The sequence below is a fragment of the Sparus aurata genome, chromosome 4 (genome assembly GCF_900880675.1).
Source record: "Sparus aurata chromosome 4, fSpaAur1.1, whole genome shotgun sequence".
Lineage (NCBI taxonomy): Eukaryota > Metazoa > Chordata > Actinopteri > Spariformes > Sparidae > Sparus > Sparus aurata.
Window position 1 is genome coordinate 16695271 of NC_044190.1, and position 21545 is coordinate 16716815.

The 21545-nt window shown below is 42.3% G+C and overlaps 1 protein-coding gene across 1 annotated transcript in view; it reads right to left on the minus strand.

Moving 5' to 3' along the window:
- Nucleotides 1-4086: 4086 nt before the first annotated feature.
- The window catches only part of prmt3 (protein arginine methyltransferase 3), a 54033-nt gene continuing 36574 nt past the window's right edge, over nucleotides 4087-21545 (minus strand). The window contains exons 13-17 of the mRNA XM_030415435.1: nucleotides 13328-13363; nucleotides 12618-12656; nucleotides 12531-12581; nucleotides 11964-12051; nucleotides 4087-4412 (exon numbers count right to left, since the gene is read on the minus strand). Of these exons, the coding sequence (XP_030271295.1) occupies nucleotides 4303-4412; nucleotides 11964-12051; nucleotides 12531-12581; nucleotides 12618-12656; nucleotides 13328-13363 (324 nt within the window). The 3' untranslated portion in view covers nucleotides 4087-4302. The remainder of the gene's footprint in view (nucleotides 4413-11963; nucleotides 12052-12530; nucleotides 12582-12617; nucleotides 12657-13327; nucleotides 13364-21545) is intronic.

The window sequence follows — 21545 nt, forward strand, 5'->3', positions numbered from 1 at the left end:
TGGGACAAATATTTCTTGATTTGGGCTTTTTACTGGAGAAGGTCTAATTCAGCAGAGGGTCTAAATAATGTTAGCAGTGTGCTGAGTGGAGATTCTTTGGTTCAGTTACAAATACAGTAACCACTCATGTGAAAGAGGCTTTTTAAGGCAACAAGATGATCAGTTTTACAGGAAAACTTTTCTATTATTTACATATAGGCCTCCGCAATGCGGAAACTGGACTTTTAAGAGCAAAGGGATTAGTGTTTACTTTAGTTTTTTTATATATATATATATATAAAAAGACGAGACTGGCATTCTTTGAATATATGATTCTACATAGACATACCATGGAAATACTTAAAAACCATAATTTTGAGAAGTTGTAAAAGTCAAAAAGACTGTAAAAGACTTTGTGCTAAAAATGGTCTGAACTATAAATAGTGTTTCCACTTGACGGGTTTTACGCACGGCGCGCTCCGGGCTCTATACGTTCCTTCGTGCGTCACCGATAGGAACATTGATCAAGTTAAAAAAAAAAAAAAAAAAAATTGTGGGCGAGGTCTTTATGAAGCTACTCATTTGTTAAAGTCTTACGCAAGAAGGAGGCCTCTTTTTTTCTTAAATCACGTGTGTGACGAGGAACCGGAGCCAACCACTGGAGCCTGGACTATGGAAGCAGTGACAGCAGAGGAGGGGGGGAAGGTGCCATGCTGGAGATTCTAAAACACTGCATTGCGCATAGCACTATCCAAGGCTCCCTATAAGGAGATAATGTATATGCAGGCTCTGTGTGTGGGGATATATCCATAAACTAAAAAGACACAAGCGAACCCTTTTGTCTCAGCAATTAAAGCGAACTTGTTTATTAAAAACAGTTGTACCTTTAGGCTTCCATACTTTTACACAATCAGTGTGTGCTGGTGGACCTGATGGTAAAACAACGCAAGCATACGAAGGGCCTTTAGGCTATACAGAAACACAACAACACGAGGGAGGGAAAATGAGTCAATTATAACATTTAGCTTTTTATTTTCTTTCTTCTTTCTAAATAAAGCAAATCTAGCTGCGGCCCTCTCCTTTAGTTGACTGAATCAAACCAAGTGTAGATTGGACGCTAATCTCAAACCTGAACCTCAACTTGCTCACGAAAATAACCAATTAGGCCTGTACGTTGTTGCTTAGCAACCACGTTGGTTAGCTTGCTCCGGAACAGGCGATCAAGATAAACGGAACACAGGACGGGTCATAATAATAATAATAATAATAATAATAATAATAATAATAATAATAATAACAATAATAATAATAATATACCCCACAAACCTTAAAAAAAAAAAAACATTGGCCTTTTAATTGACGTTTTCACTTTACAATTAGTAAAACTAGCTAGCTTAAATCGGCAAACTCGTTTTAGCCTAGCGTAACTGTTTACAACAGGCTAGTGCACAATGCAGAAGAACTGAGCAACAAAAAATAACTACACAATTAGGCTATTCTTAAGTATTTTTTTAAGCATATTACTCGGAGAAAACAACCCCACACTACTGTTTTAAGGAACTACAAACTATTCTTAATACAGGCCCTACCTGTTTTTACACAGGTTCATTAACATAATGTGGCCAGTGCAGTTTTCTACCGACTTTCACCTGCGCTAATTTCACGACAGCTGAGGGGGTTTGAGGCAGTGTCCCCCGGCCGGGCCCATCGCTGTGGTCACACCGGGACCATCGCAGTCCCACTCGGGGCCGTTCGCTTGCTGTGCACGCTGCGCTCGCTCCGCTTGTAAATCTCCGTCCGTTCCAGATAAGAGACTGGGGCGGGTGTATTAGCCGCCGCCTTGAGTTTAATTACATTGTCAACAGAGAATAATTGTAATTGATTTCTGCTCGTCTTCCGGAGTCCGCCGGCTGAACACACACACACACGCCGGTGTTTCGTTCAAAGCAGTGGGCTCGCAGAGGTTGTTTGCAGAGCGTTACACACATGCAGCAAAATGAAGACCACGTGTATAGAGGGGACATTTAGATCCTATCGAGAAACAGCTCGAAGTCATTTTTAGAGCTGGGTTTGATTATCTTTTTCTTTTCTTTTTTGGGGTTGTTCAGACTCTAACTAACAAGGCTCGTTTATGTCTTACATTTTTAAGCTCGGCTCTCCTACATATTTATTTCTTACTTTATTGGGCCCAGACTGTGTCTCGATGGAGGAGCTGAACTACCCCCTCGTTGCTCGTTAATTACACGAGCCCGGGTAATTAATTGATCACTCCCACTGTCGCCTGAGTGATAAGAAGCCGCATCCATCTGAAGCGCCTGGAAAGCAGTGATTCAGCGGAGGAGGTCATCCAGAGGCCCCCACTGCTCCCACCGTCATCATCATCATCATCATCATTTCTGGCTTAACAATAAAATTCAAGAAAATCAGTTAAATGTCTTTTATAGGTGTTACTATCGCATGTTCCGTTCCTTTACTTTTACAATAAAAAAAGAAACAAGTAGGCTACATTTCTATGACATATTTTTCTCAAATTAAGTGATAAGTCAGTTTTTCCAAAGGTGTTTAAGGAGTAGGCCACATCAGAGAAAAGCCTTAAGTATAGATTTGGGACAAATTACTCGTCTGTTCGGAAACCGTAATCGTTGGACAAAAAGCTTCAGAAATGTTGACTTTTTACATAAGAAATTAGAATTTTTCTTTAAGAACGATGACCGGAAATGGACTTATTCGACTTATAAAGACTTTAAAGTTTCCCAAACACTACAAAATCAGGAGCTGTCAAAATTCAGTTCTTGTCAGTTTTATCAGAGGACACGTCCACATGCGAGAACAACAGAGGAGGCCGAAAATCATGGTGCTCAAGGAATTGAACACATTAAAGGGTAACTCCACCAATTTTCCACCAAGGTCCTGGGTAGAACTAATGCCTATGTGGAAAAAAATAGTATAAAGCCTCTTGTGGCTCCAGAGGAAGCTGCATGTGATCTGATAAATTGCCTGCGGTGATGTCACTCAGTGGCTAAATTGCAGTGTGGGTGATACCATTGCTATAACACTGTTGGTCTCATCGGGGACAGTCTGAAAACAAATGATCAAAATTAATACAGCAGAACCAGAAAAAAAAAAAAAAAAAACTTTTTAAAAACCTGGTGCCTACACTACCCATAATGCAACTTAACCACAAAGTGACATGACTGGAGGAAATTTATCAGACTACATTCAGCTTAATCTGGAGCCACGAAAGGCTTTACACTACTACACGAATGTAGTTGCACTCCCCAAGACCTGTAAACACACTTTAATGTGTAAAATTGGCTGATTTGTGTAGATTCACCTCACACATCATGACTCAACACCAGGTAGAATCTATTCAATGGACTGCGGTTGAAGACTTGACAAGACATTTTAAATACAAGTACAGTCCAGTGGGTAGTTTCCTACGACCCAGCGTTCAAAAACACGCAGGCATCTTTTTCCGGCACAGATATTTTGAGCATATGCCCCATTTGATGTCAGCCCGCGGACCAGACCGTTTTAATAAAATGGTAGAGAGGACACAGAAGCAGTAGAAATACATCAGAAGAGGTGACTGCCAAATGACCAATAAGACAGGCAGCCAGCCCCACAGTCTGATCCTCCTCCTCACAGATGACTATACTTTCTCAGAGTTCAGGATTCATCATCCGAAGTGCAGAGACGGAAGGAAAAAATCTTTAATTGTAAGCAGAGCTGCTCAATGAAGTATGCAAAGAGGCTTCAGTCAGCCTTTTTAAAGCTTAAATTCATTTCGCATTGTCCCAGTAAACTCATGGAAGATGGATGATGCTCCCGGCGAGATCTCACACAGCTCAAAGTAGGACAATAAGGAGGAGAGTATGGAGGGAAATTAAGAGAAATAGCTGGCTTTTTATCAAAGAGCAGGTAGCCAGTTCTTAGTGTTTTTTTCTTTTGTTAGATATATTCACCTAACATGAGCACAAGTGGTCTGAACCACATCTGTCAATTGTGGTTTTGAGGTCTAAAGACATTTAGGATAAAAGGTTACACATGACTGCTCATATATAACAGCATAATGTCAAAGTACAATAAAAAAGAAAGGTACTTGAGTTTAATCATGTTACATGTGTTTAATTAAAAACACCTACAAGGAAAGAATCTCATACAAGCTTGTGTTTTTTATTAAAAGGCACAGAAACAATCCTAACAGGTGAAACATCAAAATCAAGTGTTTAATTCTGTCCTGCTCCCACAAGTTGTAAATACATGAATGGTCAGTAAAAGAAGTGGGATATTTGATGGATGTTGCAGCATGTGATGCTGGCGTTACTGCAGGCTGTACGTCAGCTTCCTGTCTCGGAGGTCAAAGGTGACCAACAGTGAGCGAGGGTCCTTCTTGTTTTTACGCACTGTGATTTTTCCTTTGAGCTCCTCCCCTAAAGAAAAGAGAAACACCAGTATCAGTACACAATTTGTTTCACTTTGAGGACACAGTGAAGGAACTACTTCACTGCAAGTCCTCCTCCTCCTCCTCCTCCTCCTCCTCCTCCTCCTCCTCCTCCTCGTTTGAAGGTGTGATAAACACTTAAACCACCTGCGGATTGTGGCCAGCACAAATGAGGGCTTTAGTCAGAAATTACCATAGAAGACGAGATCATGGCGATGGTACATTGAAGCCAGGTCACGCTTATTATACAATGGCCTTAATTATGGGTTGACAAACAAATCCAAATACACAGCTGTGTGTCGCTGCTGGACAATGTTCATAAAGCTCATCCAAACTTCCGCACAGGCTTGGACGTGTCCCAAACGGCAATACCCCCACATAACGAGCAGGAAATTGCCTCCTTCTAGTCTAGACTTTGCTTTGGACAAGTACGTGGATTCAGTTTGTGTTCACCTTAGAGGAAGTTCAAGTAAATAAAGCTAGCCATCCTCAGTATACCATGACCATAAGTCCAATGCCCTTATATCAGACTCTGGGGGGAAAAAAACAAGATCAAAAGGCAATAAACAATTTCAGTCAGTCAGACATCGATCAGTTTGTTCATAATAAAAGAGAAATGAGTCACTGCTCATAAAAAGAAACCTTTGTGACGCCCTGCAGCAGTACAGTGCTGCTGAGCTCAGGCCTCTGCAGTATGAGCGGAGACACACTGGCGCTTATAGAAATGATGATGTGTGTATAGGCAATGTGGGTTTTATGTATGTTAATTAGCAAGATTGTGTGCGAGCGTGTATGAATGCAGACTCGCTGAAATCTCCAGATGGCGGCGAGAAGGAAGTGCATTTACAGTATGACGCACGAGCAACCGCGAGGCCGATGAGTATGACGCATAATCACTCTGATTAACTTCACGTTTGACTGCTGGAGGTAAATGAATGTTTATCCACACGGCAAACAAGCATCCTCTCACCCCCCCCACACACACACAAACACACCCCCAACCACCCACACCTCCTCTCTGTACTACACACTCTTCATCGCTGGAGGTTAGAGGAGGACGAGGAGAGAGAAAATGCTGACTGTGGCACTTTCTCCAGTGAAGCGTCCGCCATCGCTGCTGTCACGTCTCACTCGTTACCATGCCAACAGCGCTGTCACTGAGTCTTTGCTGCTGGCGCCGCACTCTGGGTCTGTCAGTCCACTGCAGATTGGGCAGACGGACGCACTCCAGACTCAGAGATACTTCTCGCCACTCCTACCAGGACTTTAGTAAAAAAATCTCAAGAATGGAAGAAAATGTGGGGGAGGATGGGGATAGCATGTTAAAATAAAATAATGATAATAAAAAAAAAAATATTGTAATAGATGTTACATTTTCAGATTTTTTTTTTCTAGTTACTATATTGGGTAATCAGTTAGGAAACCCTCTCTTATGTCCTGAGCAGATCGTAGTCTTGACTCCTCATTCTGGACAATCGAACTGTCAAGAGGGACCCACCTCAAGGTCTCAGGCTGTGATCTGCCTGTACTTTTACAAAATAACTTCACAAAAGACACAGCATTCCATGAGGGTGATTGGAAAAGTATCATCATTGATTCTAAAGTGCAATATTCAGTGTAAAGATGCTAAAATGGGGCTAGTATGTCCTCTCTTCCTCGTTGTACTAAGTAGCCTTGCTGCAGCATTGACTTACTTAAATCTGTTGACTAAGTTGAAGCTTTCATGTTTTGCTAGCAAAACACTGAGACATGACCAGCAGCTTTTTAAGTGTAGAAATGTTGCAGACTAGAAAGACATGCAGCTCGTGATATGAATATAAAAGATGCTGTTCAGCCCGCGCTCCATCAGCAACACTGGTGATGTCTGATGAGGGAAAATTCACATCTTCGCAAAATAAACATATCCACCAGGTTTCAGCTCCTTGTCCATCAGCCAACCCTCATTCAGGATATGAAGATCTCCACAATGTATTGTACGCAAACAGCCATCCAAGTTGTAAGTGCATCAGTTTAACTGCTGGGCATCTGTTTCCATGTTCGGCGTTACTCAAAGATTAGAGTAACAACATTATAGCCATGTGCTATAGCCTATACAGATTCAAAACAAAAGAAATGACCCATCTTTGCTGTCGCTTATTTAATAGAAAATCACAAAAGGAGCTTGAATTTCGGGTAACCGCAACAGGGACTGGTGCTCATGGGAGGCAGCGGACAGCTGCAGTCAAACTCAAGTTGGCAAAAGGCTGATAAAGGTCAAAGAAATAATTGCTTGACCTTTGGTGATCTTCTATCAAACCACAACCAAAAGAAAAAAAAAAGAGGAATGGCACCAAAACGTTCACCCTTGAAGCAACTGTAGAAAACTGTCCAACCAATCCCTCATGTTTCACGTCAAAGTATTTAAACATACAAAGAGAACCACCAACCGAATGTCTGTTCTGTCGTGGTGTGACTCCAGCAGCTCTGCTGTAATCAGTCACACCAAACTCCCCATGGAAGAGAGCCTTCAATGTGTTCTGTAAACTGGCCACTCAGTTGCTGGGAGAAAGAGTTAACCATGTGTGGAAATGAGTTGGGGAATGAAGCTGCGATGTCGTACATCAACATGCCAGTGTCATTAAGCACAAGCAGGCCCACAGAAAGAGCCACTCTCAGCCCAACGCAGCCTTTCGCCATGAAATTACACTGGAAATACACGGCTCGCATTAGTGATTCATTTACACTTACACCACTTAACTCACACTCATATGGTATCTGTAGCTCCATACAGTGAGAGCAAGAGTAGGTTGAGTAGTGCTTCGACACCGTTTCTTCACCATCGTTTATTCATTTACTGAAATGATCAGGATTTTACCTAGATTTTATGTGCCTATGAAAGGGGACATGGAGCGAAATTGCTAGACACTGGTTGGTACAACTTATCCTGTGCCACTGTTATAACACGACAAATGGTGCATTAAACAAATCATACCAATGTTTATACAAGGTTGAGGACAAGAAATACAAGTTGAGGAGAGAGATGTTTTCAGTGTTAGTGATATGAAAGATGGGAACAGAAAGACTTCATACACAAAGTTCAGTACACTGCTCTTGGGATATCTTTACCAGCGATGTAAATACCAAAACTGACTTCGTGGTGACTTGCCCCTTCGCCACTGCAGTGATGCTCATAGTCACATTTCAGCCGTATCTCTTTGACATCCTCCCTGTTGCTCTTATCTACCTCCATTCAATAGGTTTTCTTCAGGTCTCGGGCCTTTCCTGTTTAGTCCAGAGCTTAAAAGCAGAGCTGACAGGTTGTATATCCTGAGCACAAGTTTTGCAGACACAAAACCAGCCCGTGTGTTGAATTACAGCTTGGCTCGACCGCTGGTCTTCGACAGCTCAAGGATCTTCGGAGGTCAACTTAGGAGGGGGTGAGGAGGGGAAGAGTTGTTTAAACTGAGCCTGGACAGGTGAGGGCGGGGGAGAGAGGAGGTTTGGGAGAGCTACAGCGCTACTCGGGACAGAGGAGGTGAGTCACGACAGTGGGCGGGAATAAAGGCCACCTGACTGTCCAATGAAAGTACAAGAACAAATGCCCGCGTTACAGCTGGACTGAATGGCCCGCGGCACAGGTAACCAGGCCACTGCCTCTCCTCGAGGATCATGGGACTTACCAGCAAAGTGTGACCTCCTTTCGCCGGTAAAAATGAAGTAGGTAAAACTGTGGAGAAAAAAAAGGACCCTCCTCTTCAATACTCGAGCTACACAAACACACCAGAGCATGACAAATGATGCGCTGTTTAATTTATTACGCTGCCAGCCGGGAGGATTTGCAGGGATGTTTTGTTCCAGCCTGCTGCGTGCCTTCTCTCTCTTCTGCCGGCACCTCCCACAAGAAGCGTAGCCTCAGAGTTAATTACTGCTGCACTCGTACAAACACATCAAATAGGATTCGGTCTCCGCCACGATAAATCACCACAGACAGAGTCGGTACTAAAACAAACCACTGGATGTTTATGCCCGGCCCTCACTGCAGCCGATCAGAGCTGAAGGTGCTCCTCAGTCAACACCCAGGAGGAGAGGCCGCTGAGTGTGCGTGTGTGTGTGTGTGTGTGTGTAAAAGAGTTTGTCTTCTTCAAGGTGACTTTAGGAAGTTTTCTCTTGCAGCCAGAGGGAGTTTAGTAGTATAGAAGTATGCACATACTCTTGTGAATTAAAGGAGCTCTGTGTGTATGTGTGTGTTGTAAAGTACACTAAAGGAGTCTCGTAGGAAGCTGGTGAATGCTGTTAAAAACTCAATTTCTGGTTTACGGCCCCTGGAGGAGGCTGGGGACTGTCAGGGTGCCGGGGTGAAGCGAGCACATCAATAACCTGCCGCTCACTCTCTCACTCACTTCGCCTTCATTTTGTTCTTCCCTTAAACTTTTCCTGCTCACTCTGCTCAGCTAACATATTCGAGCACACACCCAGACTGATGAATCTTTATCGCCTCGGCATCAGATCAGGCTTGACTCAGCTAAATCGAAGCTGGCTGGTTCTGAGCTCAAGCTGCGAACATGTGTGTGCGTGCCATCAAATAAGCCCAAGAGCCCAGATGCTCTGCTGGCTGTACAAAATCAGGCACAAGGTTAAAAAAAAAAAAAAAAAAGACACATGGAGAGTGTGGAACGGAGTGAAGGAAAAGTTGTTGAATTTGATGAACTTTCAACTAACATGGATCCTATACAAGAGCGAGACTAGTTTGCAGACTCAAGTCTAGTGGAGCCTTGAGGCAGCCATGTTAACAAAACTGGCACAAGGAGCAAACTAATAAAATAGCAATCAAAGAGAAAATGCAAACTCTGCCAGCCTGTGGATCTGAACCTTTGACAGTATGGATTTAATGTGGTGCTAATGGAGTGTCAAAATGGAAAGGGATAATCTTCTGTTAGCATTAATGTGCTCAGTAAATGTAAAAGTGTAAGATTTGGATATATCTGTTGTTATGTCCTTTTCATATGTTAAAATTGAAATAGGCCTGATGTTGGCGCAGGAGAAAAGTGGGGTCTTGAAAACTGGATGATTAATCCAATCAGGACTTTGACTACTGGCAGTGAATGTAATGGAAATCCAGTCCCATTTAGTTTCTTTGTATCTTTGTCTGGAGGGATGATGTTGTTCTTCTCAAAGCTATACCCTGATTGGGTTTTATGGTGATAGTGTTCGAGTTATAGGTGTTCACCTGCTTTGACCTAATGTTGTAACAAATGACTCACATGATTTCCATCAAACCATTCAGTGACCCCTCCTCATGTCCTGTATGAAACAGGGTTGGGCCGATGAACGATGCCATCGTCCATCGCCGATTGCCGTCATCCATCGACTGCTAATCCCTGACCATCGTGACATCGTGATTCAAAAGGCTTCCCACAAGAGAGCACAATTAAGTGGTGTGTCCCCTCAGAGTTGCTGTAGGGCAAGAGTTGTGATATGAGGGGAGAGGAAATTATAGAAGTATGCTGCTGCTCAGTGCACTAACATTAATACTCCATGTCCCATTTATAATGTTTATAAAACCAGCTGAGTTAGTTGAGCTGACCAACGTTGCTTTATGTATATAAGGCTGACCAAAGCCAAGTTATGAACATGTGGTGCAGAGACGAGGGCGCTTTCAAACCTGGCACAGGGATATATGTTACTTGTAATGGGAGATAGTTTCCTCTGCAGCGGTGGGAAATAGTAGCGGCTAAAGTGGTGAGCTAATACGAAACTGCTGCCTCAGGACAACAATTAGGAGGCACGCTGCCAACTTCCTTAGCAACGATGTCATCGTCCATCGCGATGTTTCACTGTAGACGACATATGGAAATTCAGCAGACAACGCCCAACCCTTGTATGAAAACACGTGCTTTCATTATGTGTCTTCGCTCTTTGATTCTGGTTTTTCATTTAATTTGTCACTGGCCCTGTGCATGTACGTGCATGCGTGACACAAATTCATATACAAGAAGACAGGAACAGAGGTCAACATTCTACAGTTTAGTCAAACGAAATCCGTCAGTGTTTCGTTCTGCCGTTTTACCACCTCGTACTGTATTAGTATACTGTCATCCTCAGCTCTCAGACTGCGCGTCCGTGTTTATCTGACCCAGCAGAGCACGAAGCCTGCGATAGCGTTTGAGCAGCGTCAGAGGTTTTGGCGTTCTTATCGTCCTGGCTGCCGCCGACAGGGGCTGAGCGTGGCTAAGGGTTGTCTGACATCTCGCGCCTCCTTCTCTCCGCAGGTCATTTATTACAGTAGACTCCCATCTAATATCTGGTCAGCGAGTGGACAGCCGCTCCCGAGGTTCATTCATCCCCACATCAGCAGACACATCCCAGATTCCCATTATGATAAAGCTTGCAGCGGGCGAAAGCTTACTGCAGTAAACACAGGATCATTTACACAACATTTATACTGATGGAGTGTGAAGGGGATGACCAGAGGTAATGATTATAGATTTTTGCTTTGATCAAGGATTCATAATTTGAGTAACAACAACAGCACAGATTGATCCTGTATTTAGTTAATCAAAGCTGTGGCATCTACTGATCTAATCGATGAGTTTGAGTAGAAACAAAATGTAGGACATCAACTTCACTGGTGATTTTACAGACTTTACCCTTTTGTAAAGTTTGTCTGGTTAGTGTGATATTAAACTTGTACTTGTTTGCTTGGTTGTGTACTAACAGATTTGAAATAATCAAGATTCCTTAATCAGATAATCAGATTGAATTAGTCTTTAAATAGGCTCCTGATATAAACCACAACGGACCACTTCCTTTGGTGTCTGCACATACAGTATGTTCAACATGTACAGTCACTACACTACACGACTCTCTTATCTATATCGTAAAGTAGGTAAGTAAAATACTCAAAAGAGTAGTGATTTTATCCATTGTTTGAGGGGGTGTGGTGAAAATTTTAAAACCGCACATTTAGGTTGGAGACTATGTCTGCTTTCTGATAAATTGATGTGGATTTGTTGGCTTGTACTTGTACCTTGTACCTGCACACTAAAAGCAATAGAAGATGCTATTTGCTGGAGTTTGACCTTGTAGAAAATTATTTCAGGGCAAATTAATTCAACTATGCTTCCAAGCAATCTGTCTCAATGAATACAACTTTCATCTGCTGATTCAGTGATTCTATAAATATTTCACTGGTCAGTTACAAAGCGCTCCTCTTGTGACTTGTCATGAATCAGACGCCTGCAACGGACTATCAGATGAAGTTTTACATGCTGTCTCAGATGGCTGAATGTGATTTGTTTTGATCCCTCGCTGTCTCTGTGGGTGACTGATAACAGGTGTCAACCAGCCTGACTACATCTCCACCACAGACAGATTACCTGCCGCGGCTCACTATGACGCACCGCTGAAGTCCACGAGAGGAAAATAAATCCATGAAAGAAAAGTAAACCCATATAGCGCAAATCTAGATGAATACACAAGACCGAACGACTGTATGCAAGTACAAAACTACAGTGTTGCCGAAGTTTGTCTAGCCATGTGACAGTTTGCGTGGTTTACTGACCTGCTTGAACAGGGACAGGCCTCTCCAGTAGGAAGACAGTCTGCTTCCAGTGTGTCTTTGTGACCTGAGGACCCGTGGAGAACATCACCTGGAGTGATAATACATGACAGGAAAATAGATCAAGGACAGCACAAACCAGTGCTGCACAGAAACCTGGAACCAATCTTCTATGTCATGGTTTCTGTTACAGTCAATCAACTCTTAAAAAAATCATTTATAGCTTAGTCTGTATCAAAAATGTACTGTATTTACAAAACAAATAGATAATCCCATGTTATATCCATTCCGCTTTGGTTCCCAGAGATGGAAATTTACTGGACCATCTATAGCATGCAGTTTGAGTTTCAGGTACAATAGGAAGTGCAATCAAAAGGCATGTCTGTGTTGCTCACAGAGCTTGGTATCGGCTGTTCCAACTGGCCGGCTCTGCTGGGTAAGTGCTTATATCAGCAGTCGGCTAGGACGCCCGTCGATTGCCAGCGAACGCCTCAGGGAGGAGGAACACGCTAAAGCGTGAACATAATTGAGTTTCCGTTAAATGGCTTGGCTGTTGCCGCTGCTGCTTACCTTGTTGCTGCAGCCTTTGTCAAAGAAAATGTCAAAGTAGCCGACAATTGCCTGCAATGAAATATGAGGGGCGTGTTAGAATGTGACAGTACAATAAACCCCTGGATTTGTTTGACTACACTGCAACTCTGACAGGCAGAGCTGAGAGAGGCAGGAGGCAGAACAAGTCTCAGGGTTTTAATGAGCAAAATAAGCTAAATGAGCTGCTGTGTTTAGGAATGAAACAGTAAAAGCACACGGGGAGCAAAATTCATTGTTAAAATATTTACAGTTATCTTTCAAGTACCTCTTCTTTACACTGTTAACTTGAGGGAAGCATGAGAAATCTTGCTTGCCATGCTTACCATGTCATTGGTGTGTGTGTGCGTGCCGATGTCTGGACTGGAAAACCGTGCTGTGTCCATGTTACAGATTCAGTCTGTATCAATATCAATGTATTTCCCTCAACCCTCCTTCCACTCAAATCTAGCCGGGTTTCCCGTTTAGGCTGAGTCAACAACAGTTCTCATGTGCTCCCTCTCACCTCATCTGGGAGACTTGTCACTGGACAAAAGAAATAAATTATGAGGCAGTCGCCAACAACATTGAGGCAATTTTGCTGACAATAAAAAAAAAATCTATCCAGCTTGGAACATAAAATTAGCAAAGGTAGCTATTTTGGTGACAGTGCTGCAGCAATGTGAAAGCACAGAGGAGGAATCGGTTAAAGGAAAATAAACATTAATGTGCCTTTGGTCCGACTGGATATAAATGTGTGATCATCTGAATAACTTCCACCAAGGGAAAGAAAGAATTACTGACAAATCTCTGCTTTCATCAAGATCATTAATATGCTGATAAGACAAACCCAAAAAGCTTCACTTAGGCTTTTTAAGGTTTAAGATGTGAACAGAAATGACCGATTTTCCTTCATCGGATTCAATTTTCAACTCACTAAAAGCCTGCTTGGATATGTAGTCTGTCTTTTAAAATATGCTGCCTGTCTGGTGAGGATATACAGAGCAATAAATACAACTGAGTGAAAACCAATTCACACATCTAAAACAAACTGAGGCTAAGTCCAGGGCCACAGTGCCTGTAGGTGACCGTTAGATATGTGAGGTAAAAACCACCCCCCAGGCTTGTTTTCCTCCCATTTCTCCCCCCACTGGAGGAAGAGAGGCACTCTATCAATCTCAAGCCCGCACTTGTAGTGGCAATGATGCAGAACTAATAGCTTTTAATCCTGACGCAGCTGACAACTTGGAGGCCAGCTCTCTCAGACAAAGAAGAGCCGAATCAATGCAAGAGAGCGAACAGGGAAAACAGAAGGACAGAGAAGGGGAAAAGAGGAAAGAGGGGTGTAAAAATAGGAAAACAGAGAGAAGGAAGTTATAGAGGAAGCTGTAAGGAGGGGAAGGAGCAGGAGAGGGAGAGTTGCTGTATAACAAATCTAGGGGGTGAGGTTTCTTTATAACAGGGATTCTTGTAGGTTTTTATCACTTGGAGAAGCAAAATGCAACACCATCTGTTCAAAGCTTCTGTAAAACATCTCCCAAATTCGTTTAAATAATTTTTGCAAGTAAAACTGGCTCAGAGTTCTTTGGCTCATATTGCGACTACAGTACACACATAAAGATGAACACACTCAGACCTGATAATCACAATGCCGTCAGAAGCTGTGTTCAACACACTCCCTGCATCGAGGCTTCAATCAACCTTCATCGACTCAGACAGGCAGGGGCGGCACCACTAGCTCACAGCTAAACTGCCAGAAAAGAACCCAAAGTGGATAAAAGAGCATGTCAACCCAATGCAATTATGGCTTTTAATGAACGCTACAGAGACGCTCGGTGCTGAGGTAATTAGGAAATTAGCCGTAATTACTCGTCAGGCAGAGCAGATTCACCTCCCTCAGCCGGAGAGGCAGAGATCATCCTCATCGCGCCTCGCTGATGACAACGCCTCGTAAGCGAGATTGATTGTCACTTCTGCATTGTGCAACTTTCACACTGCAGCGAGACGGCCGATTACAATTTAGGCCACAGAGTGAAAACTTGTGCCTCGCTGCCCACAGTTGGATGAAATTAAAAGGATTGTAACTGCTGCACGCATAAAACACAAGTGTTGAGATAAGCAATAAAGACCTTGATGACTCACACCTGATATGGACTGTGCGAAGCCCAGCTGATCACAGGCCGTTAATGCTTTTTGATTTAAACTGGGCTGAAGGGAAGAGAATTTATCAAACTGCTTGGGGCCCTTCAAATGGACTTCATGATAGCTTTTATGACTCCTAATAACTGCTACAGCAAAACTTCCAGATGCGGACTAAAAACTGTTATTAAACAGTGGAAGGAGTTTCTGTTCCTCTTAACTTGATAAGAATAAATGCACCTTTAAAAGTCTCTACTGCTGTATTTTGTTGCCGACCAGTTGCTTTAAAAGTCTCTGTTGTAGGGATTGACCAATACGATTTTTCAGGCCCAAAACCAATATGGATTATTTGTGAGCAAGGGATATCTGGAACCGGTATACATCTGCAGTAAAAATAACAACATTTAGAAAAAACAATGATGGAACGGAATTACAGTACTGTGCTTTAGAACAAATGTGGGTAATTCATTAAAAAATCTCCAGTTTTAGCCTCTTTATACCTCCACTCCTCTACACCGATTTCACAATTTAAATTACTAGTTAGTTTGCACATTGACATTATTCAGTGTTGATAGGATATTACTAGTGACATGTAACCAATCAGATAGTCTGGTGAGCACTGAGTGAGACCACTGTTGTAAATTATTTTATCGGCAAGCAGAAACAAAAGTTGAAGATAACGGGGAAGAATGCTGAATACCTGCCCCAATAATCTGCCAGTCAGATAATCTGTCTGGCAGTAATCTGGTAGCTTCATCAACAACCGTAGCAGGTGATCATTACTGCAGGGGCCGATACCTAATGTCCTTAAAGCAGCATTAATTGATTTTTGGCTGCAAGCTGACAGATAAACAACCTTCAACATACAACATCTTATGAAGTTGTTGTTGCTAGTTCAGCCATGTTTCTGTCCACCTAATGAAGTCCGATACTGAATCTTCTTTTAGCCCTGCTTCAGTCTTTCACGACCAAATACATCAGGCTCTTTGGCTGCTTCATGCTCTCCTTTTTCATCAGCTATTTGCTAGCTTTGTCAACGGGTTATAACAGGTTGTTTGCCGACAGTAAATGTGCTGTGTAACCAAGAATTGAGCTAAAAGGGGCTAAAGAGCTCAAGAGATGCAGGTTTGGTGATTATTTTCTCAGTTCTGCGCTTCGAGCAAACTCTTTAACATTATACAAACTCATTGGATTTAATGTCATTATCAAAAATATTGATGTTTAATATGAAATCTCATGCTCAATTAATTTAAGATTAAGCAGATTCAGCTTAACAGCTCACTTGTATTCATTATTATACAGCCTATGTAATTCCTGACCGACTGAGTCCTCTGTAGAGAGAGAAGGCCAAGGGAAAAAAAGTGTGAACTTAAAACAACGAGGCACATACGCACACCCACACACTAAAAACAGGACAAATCAGAATGGGCGCTTTCATTTTCATCAGCATTTAGCCTTGGGCCCCAGCTCTGTCTGTGATAAGTGATGATAGTGGGCTCCCTGACGGCCCACGGAGGAGGCTCCGCAACACTGAAGCTCTCCGGCCCCCATTCTCCAGGAAGAGCGGGGGGAAAATTAATAATTATCATCATGGATAACACCAACAGGGAGCAATTCATCATCGCTCCCCTTTCGCCCGGCTGTGTGTCAGCTAGCCGCGTGGCCTGGCCAGATACTATTATACAACGGTGGGGGGACGTAAGGAAGGTGGGGAGGGGTTAAGGGGAGGGAAAGGGAGGGGCGCTGAGGGGGAGGCAGTAAGGGGGTGGGAGAAAAGAGGGCTAATGCGCTTTTGATGGGGTTTATCCAGGCGTGGAGGCTTCAAGCACGACCACCTCACGGGCTGGTTGGTGTGAATCCCCCACCCCCGCCCTCCACCTCCACCAACTCTCCTCTCAGCCTCTCCACCAGACTGCTGCCACTCTAGCGAGGGGGAGCTCAAATCAGTCTTGGCTGCAGTGCAGCTCCAGTTGGTGCTCCTCACTCAGATTGCCTCTCACACCAACAAAAATTGTACTGTAACAAAAAACCTGAATCCAGGAAGACTTGCTTGGCTTACAGTGGAGGAAGGAAGAGACTGCATGGCTCGGATGACTGACCGGACTTGTGCTCCTGTTGCCTTGTTGTGCTTTCGTCTGCCACATTAAAAAGCACCTGTAGGATCAACCATTAGAGACTTGTCGCTCCTTCTTCTTTAGTAAACTGTATGATAACATGTACACACACAAGGTACACACTGTGCAGTCTTCATTGTCTCTACTATCGACTGCTCTGGCGATTTGCACTTTTACCATTAGTTAGACTCAAAGACAAGGGTCATCTTGGTGGCACATTCTCCCGATGTCCTCACCTGGTGTCTGTTTTCAATGTCTCTTCAACAGAGATATTCATTTGTTTAGTGTGCCATTTGGTTTGATGTAGGATTGTATGTAAAACACAGATATAACTCATGGACTGAGGAAATCTGGAGCAAGCCAAAACTAAAAAAAAAGTCTAGATGTGAAACATATGCTAAGTATAATTTGCCTTAAAGTCAGAGATCACTATGTGCACAGAAGATACAAGCGTCTTTGAATACAGTAATGCTGGAATAGTTTATTTAGTTTTGGGTTATTATGTCGGAATATTTCCATGAGGGATAGTTCATGTTTAAACCAGACACAAAAATAAAATATTTGTTCATTCATATAATGTAGTTTAATATAATCTAATGATTTTTTAAGTATTTAACATGTTCATATTCAAGTATGTTTCTTTGGGTTCTTCTTTGCTTTGATTTCGAATCATTGTTTTCCTCAGTACTACTTCTTAGTTGAGAATAGTGCTCATTTCCTATCACATGAATGCCTCCTCCTCCATCCGTTGTTGGCAATTCTAAATGTTATCCTGATCAATACTTTAAAAAATCAGAACAACATCCAGCTTGAACCAAAACTCCCTCCTTAAGAAGAGCACTGCTGACAAAAAATGAGGAGAGAAAGTCTACCCTCATATGTGATTACACTCTATCAATCATGATGGATGTATATGTGTGTGTGTATATATATATATATATATATATACACATGAAGTTATGGAAACTGATTTAGTAGAACAACTATCCCTCTCAGTGATTCCCCACATTTTCCACAATGCCTTCAGATAACCCTCAGTGTGCCTGAAAATGATTCATCTGGCTCATCATGGATCAGGGGGAGATAACAAAAGATCGGAAAATGTCACCCCCTTATTCAAAAGAAGCGAGATAATCGAAAAAGCTTTAAATTAAGAGGACTTTCCCAACCTGGTAAAAGTTTATTCCCAGATTAAGTGTACCACTCAACCAACTGTGCTGCTGTGTGCCATATAACATGACTCTTTACATAAGTTTCCAACGTAACCTAACCTTGTTCATGGACCTGGAGCTGGTGAAGGTCTGAACTACAGCTGTCTTTTGATAGAAATTTGGAGGGTGAACTTGACAATTAACGAGTACTCCACTGATTTAGCATTGCACTTGTCAAACTCACAATTGACAGCTTCAAAAAGGATGGAGAGGGATCTTATTTCAAAATCTGATGTTTACATTACCCACACTGCAATTATACCATTTTACACCGGTTTGTAGCGTGACCCCGAGCCATGCACATTTTTACCATTGTATACGATTTAGTGGCATCTTGCAGCGTGGTTGCAGATTCCAAAAAAAATATATATAAATACCCATCATCCTACCCTCCCAAACAGTGGCAGCTAAAAATGCAAAAAAAAGGGAAACACCCTTCCTCGGGTCACTTTCTGGTTTGTCCATTCTGGGCTACTCTTAAAACATGGTGGGTGGTGAACATGACAGACTGTGTGGAAGAGGACCTACTCCCCCTGTTGATATAAAGGTTCATTCTAACATAACAAAAACAGATGAAATATTAGGAATATTAAATTCCATTTCTGTCAAAACATCTCCCTCAATTCTACGCACTGGCCCTTTGAGCTTGTAGTCTTCAGCCTCAGGTGACATCACTTTAGGACTTTAATCAGATTTTAGATAGCTCTTTCTGATGCCACACATATTTTTCACAAAAAATAACAATACAGTTTAAGTAGCAGGTTTCAATGAGACCAGGGCCTTACAAAAGAAAAACCAATGTAAAATATAATCCAACAAAGACCTGTCAACAGACTTTGATGTGAAATAAGCGCACCTCCCCTTTTAACTTCCAGCATGTCAGCACAACTCATTTGTTGTCAGTTACTGTAGCTGGAAGCCTGCCGACACTATTCTTATTGACAGTCAGCTGATACTCCAACTCTGAATGATTTGTACTAATGTTGTACTGGTGCACTGTTAAGAGTTACAGAGTGGATTTTTCCATTAACAATTCCCTTCTTAATGTGCTGAAAATAGTCCTTGAAGTTGATGAGTGCCTTCCCTGTCAGTCCAGAAGGCCAACCCGCGCACACACGCAATTTAAATTTGATGGAAAGCAGGTAGGAGATGGATTGCAGAGACATTTTTCTCAGAGGCGCTACAGTAGCTACATCAGCAGCAGTGAGACAGCAGCGTTAAAATTAATTACAGACAGAAACTTATTCTGTCCTGCCACACCATCTGCATACATCATTTTCAGCATTTCTAGGGGAAGGAGGCATTTTTGCCACCTTTTCTGCAGTTTGGGTTAAGAGCTTACACAAAAAAGGCAAAGATATTGAGAGCCAGGGAGATTTCTGATCCAAGCTTTAAATTACAATCGGCATATGCAGTATATTTCCTGTATGCGACTTCACTGTTTGCAAAGGTACACACAATGTATACATGACACAGAGCATGTGAGATGTAAAAGGGAGGCGAGGAAAGGAGTAATAAAAAAAGCAAGAGTGAGAGGATTTGTCTTGCGCCTGAACGGCGCAGACGCAGGGGTTGTGCTGTTCATTTAATGCAAGGTTAGGCAGGCTGAGCTGATGAATGGACTGTCGACAGGAGAACAAAAGCAGGCGCTCCATCACAGGACAGGAGGCGCAGCAGCTCTCTCTCACCGATCCCAGAGCACTGGTCCAGGAGCGGTTTACCCTTCACACATCCTAACCTTAACTACTACTGAGAGGCTGCAGCCCATACTGACTGCAGATCAGTATCTTTATTGTAACCTCACCCTACTCCTGCAGGTCAATAATCCATCTGTAAATCTCAGGCCAAGCAGCCTGGATGCAGGAGGTTAGTATCTACAAAGTGAACAAGTGATACCTTCTGCACCTGCATTATCAAAGCCAGAAACACCGGGATAAATCGAATCAGATAGCATGACTGAATGATAAATGTTATGTATGAGATACAAAGACACATACAGTATGTATATTTCTTCCCATCAGCACACATGAGGAGGATTAGATGTGAGAAATACCCTGGAGAAAGCAGGGAGAGGCAACAGTGCACCAAAAAAAAAACCCCAAAAAATAAAAAAAAACAGGCAATAGGAAAATGACATCGTCCCATCATCTGTTTTGCTGCAGTGGACCACGAACATGACTGGACTTGCATCCTAAAAATAGAACTGAATGTTTTCAATTACAGAGCAGAAAAGACAGGAAAAATGAGAGGATGTTTACAAATCCCATTAAATTCGCCGGCCTCACCCAGGGAGCACAGGCCAGATAATAACCACCTATTGATTATCCATTAAACCAATACACCAGACAGTGCAGTAACACTGCAGCACAACACAAAGCTGCTCCAACACAATGAGCTTTTTTACAGACAGATCACTTCTCACAGTGCAGAGCGTCGGAGCCTGCAGTAGTGAGGCTGTTCTGTAGTCGCCAGGTCGCTGCTGGTACCACGAAGAGAAATGTAGCTCAGACACTGGAGGAAGTTCAGGGGTAGTGGGTGGGGATGGCCGGGGGAGTTGCTGGTGGCTGCCAGCACCTCACCAAATAGACTCATAAACCATTCTCCATGCTTTGGTGCCTGTAGCTGACCCTCACTAAGGACACACACACTTCAAAGTCGTTGGTCAAGCTGACCTACAAACCACAACTCAAATGTTCAGCTAGATTTCAGATGAGTCATGTCATGTTTATGACTCATTAATTTTACCCTTCATTAAAATAAGGGGATTCATTAATTGTTTTTACTTTAAGTGATGAAAACAAATGGTTCTGATTTTGACAGAGACACATGAATATGGTTGGGTGTTACCATTTATCATAGTTGAATTATCTTTGAAATCTTTTAAATATAATAAAATGTTATTGTATAATTGTATATGAATACTGTTTTAACTAGGGCTGTCAATCAATTAAAAGATTTGACTGCGATTAATCTTATGATTGTCCATAGTTAACTCGCGATTAATCACAAGCTAATCGCACATTTTTTTATCTGGAGTGGACAAATATACTTGCGTTATTGTTTATTATCATTGCAACAATCTAAAACAACAACAAATACTGTCCAGAATATTATCAAGAATAACCTTAAAGGTACTGCATGCTAACAAATATGATGCAGGCATAACCTGGCAAACTCGGGCCCGACAAGCAACAACAGATGGACCTATTGACCTGAAGGTAACAATTCTTAGTAATACTGACACAATGTAGTGCCCAACTTTAGACTTGTAAAGGTTAACTAAACAATGTTCATCAACCTGCAAGCTGTAGCCAACCATTTACCTATTGCTGTTAAAAGTTTGTGGGATGTAAAGTTGTCCAGGCGTCTCTGTTGCAAACAATACACCGTGGTCTGCCTTTGGTCTGCTTCATGTAAGCCATAATCCTCAAAATTACAACAAATGAGGGCTTGAAATATCTCACTTTGAATGTAATGAGTCTATATAATATTAGTATTAGTTTCACCTTTTAAGTTGAATTACTGAAATAAATGAACTTTTGAACGATATTCAA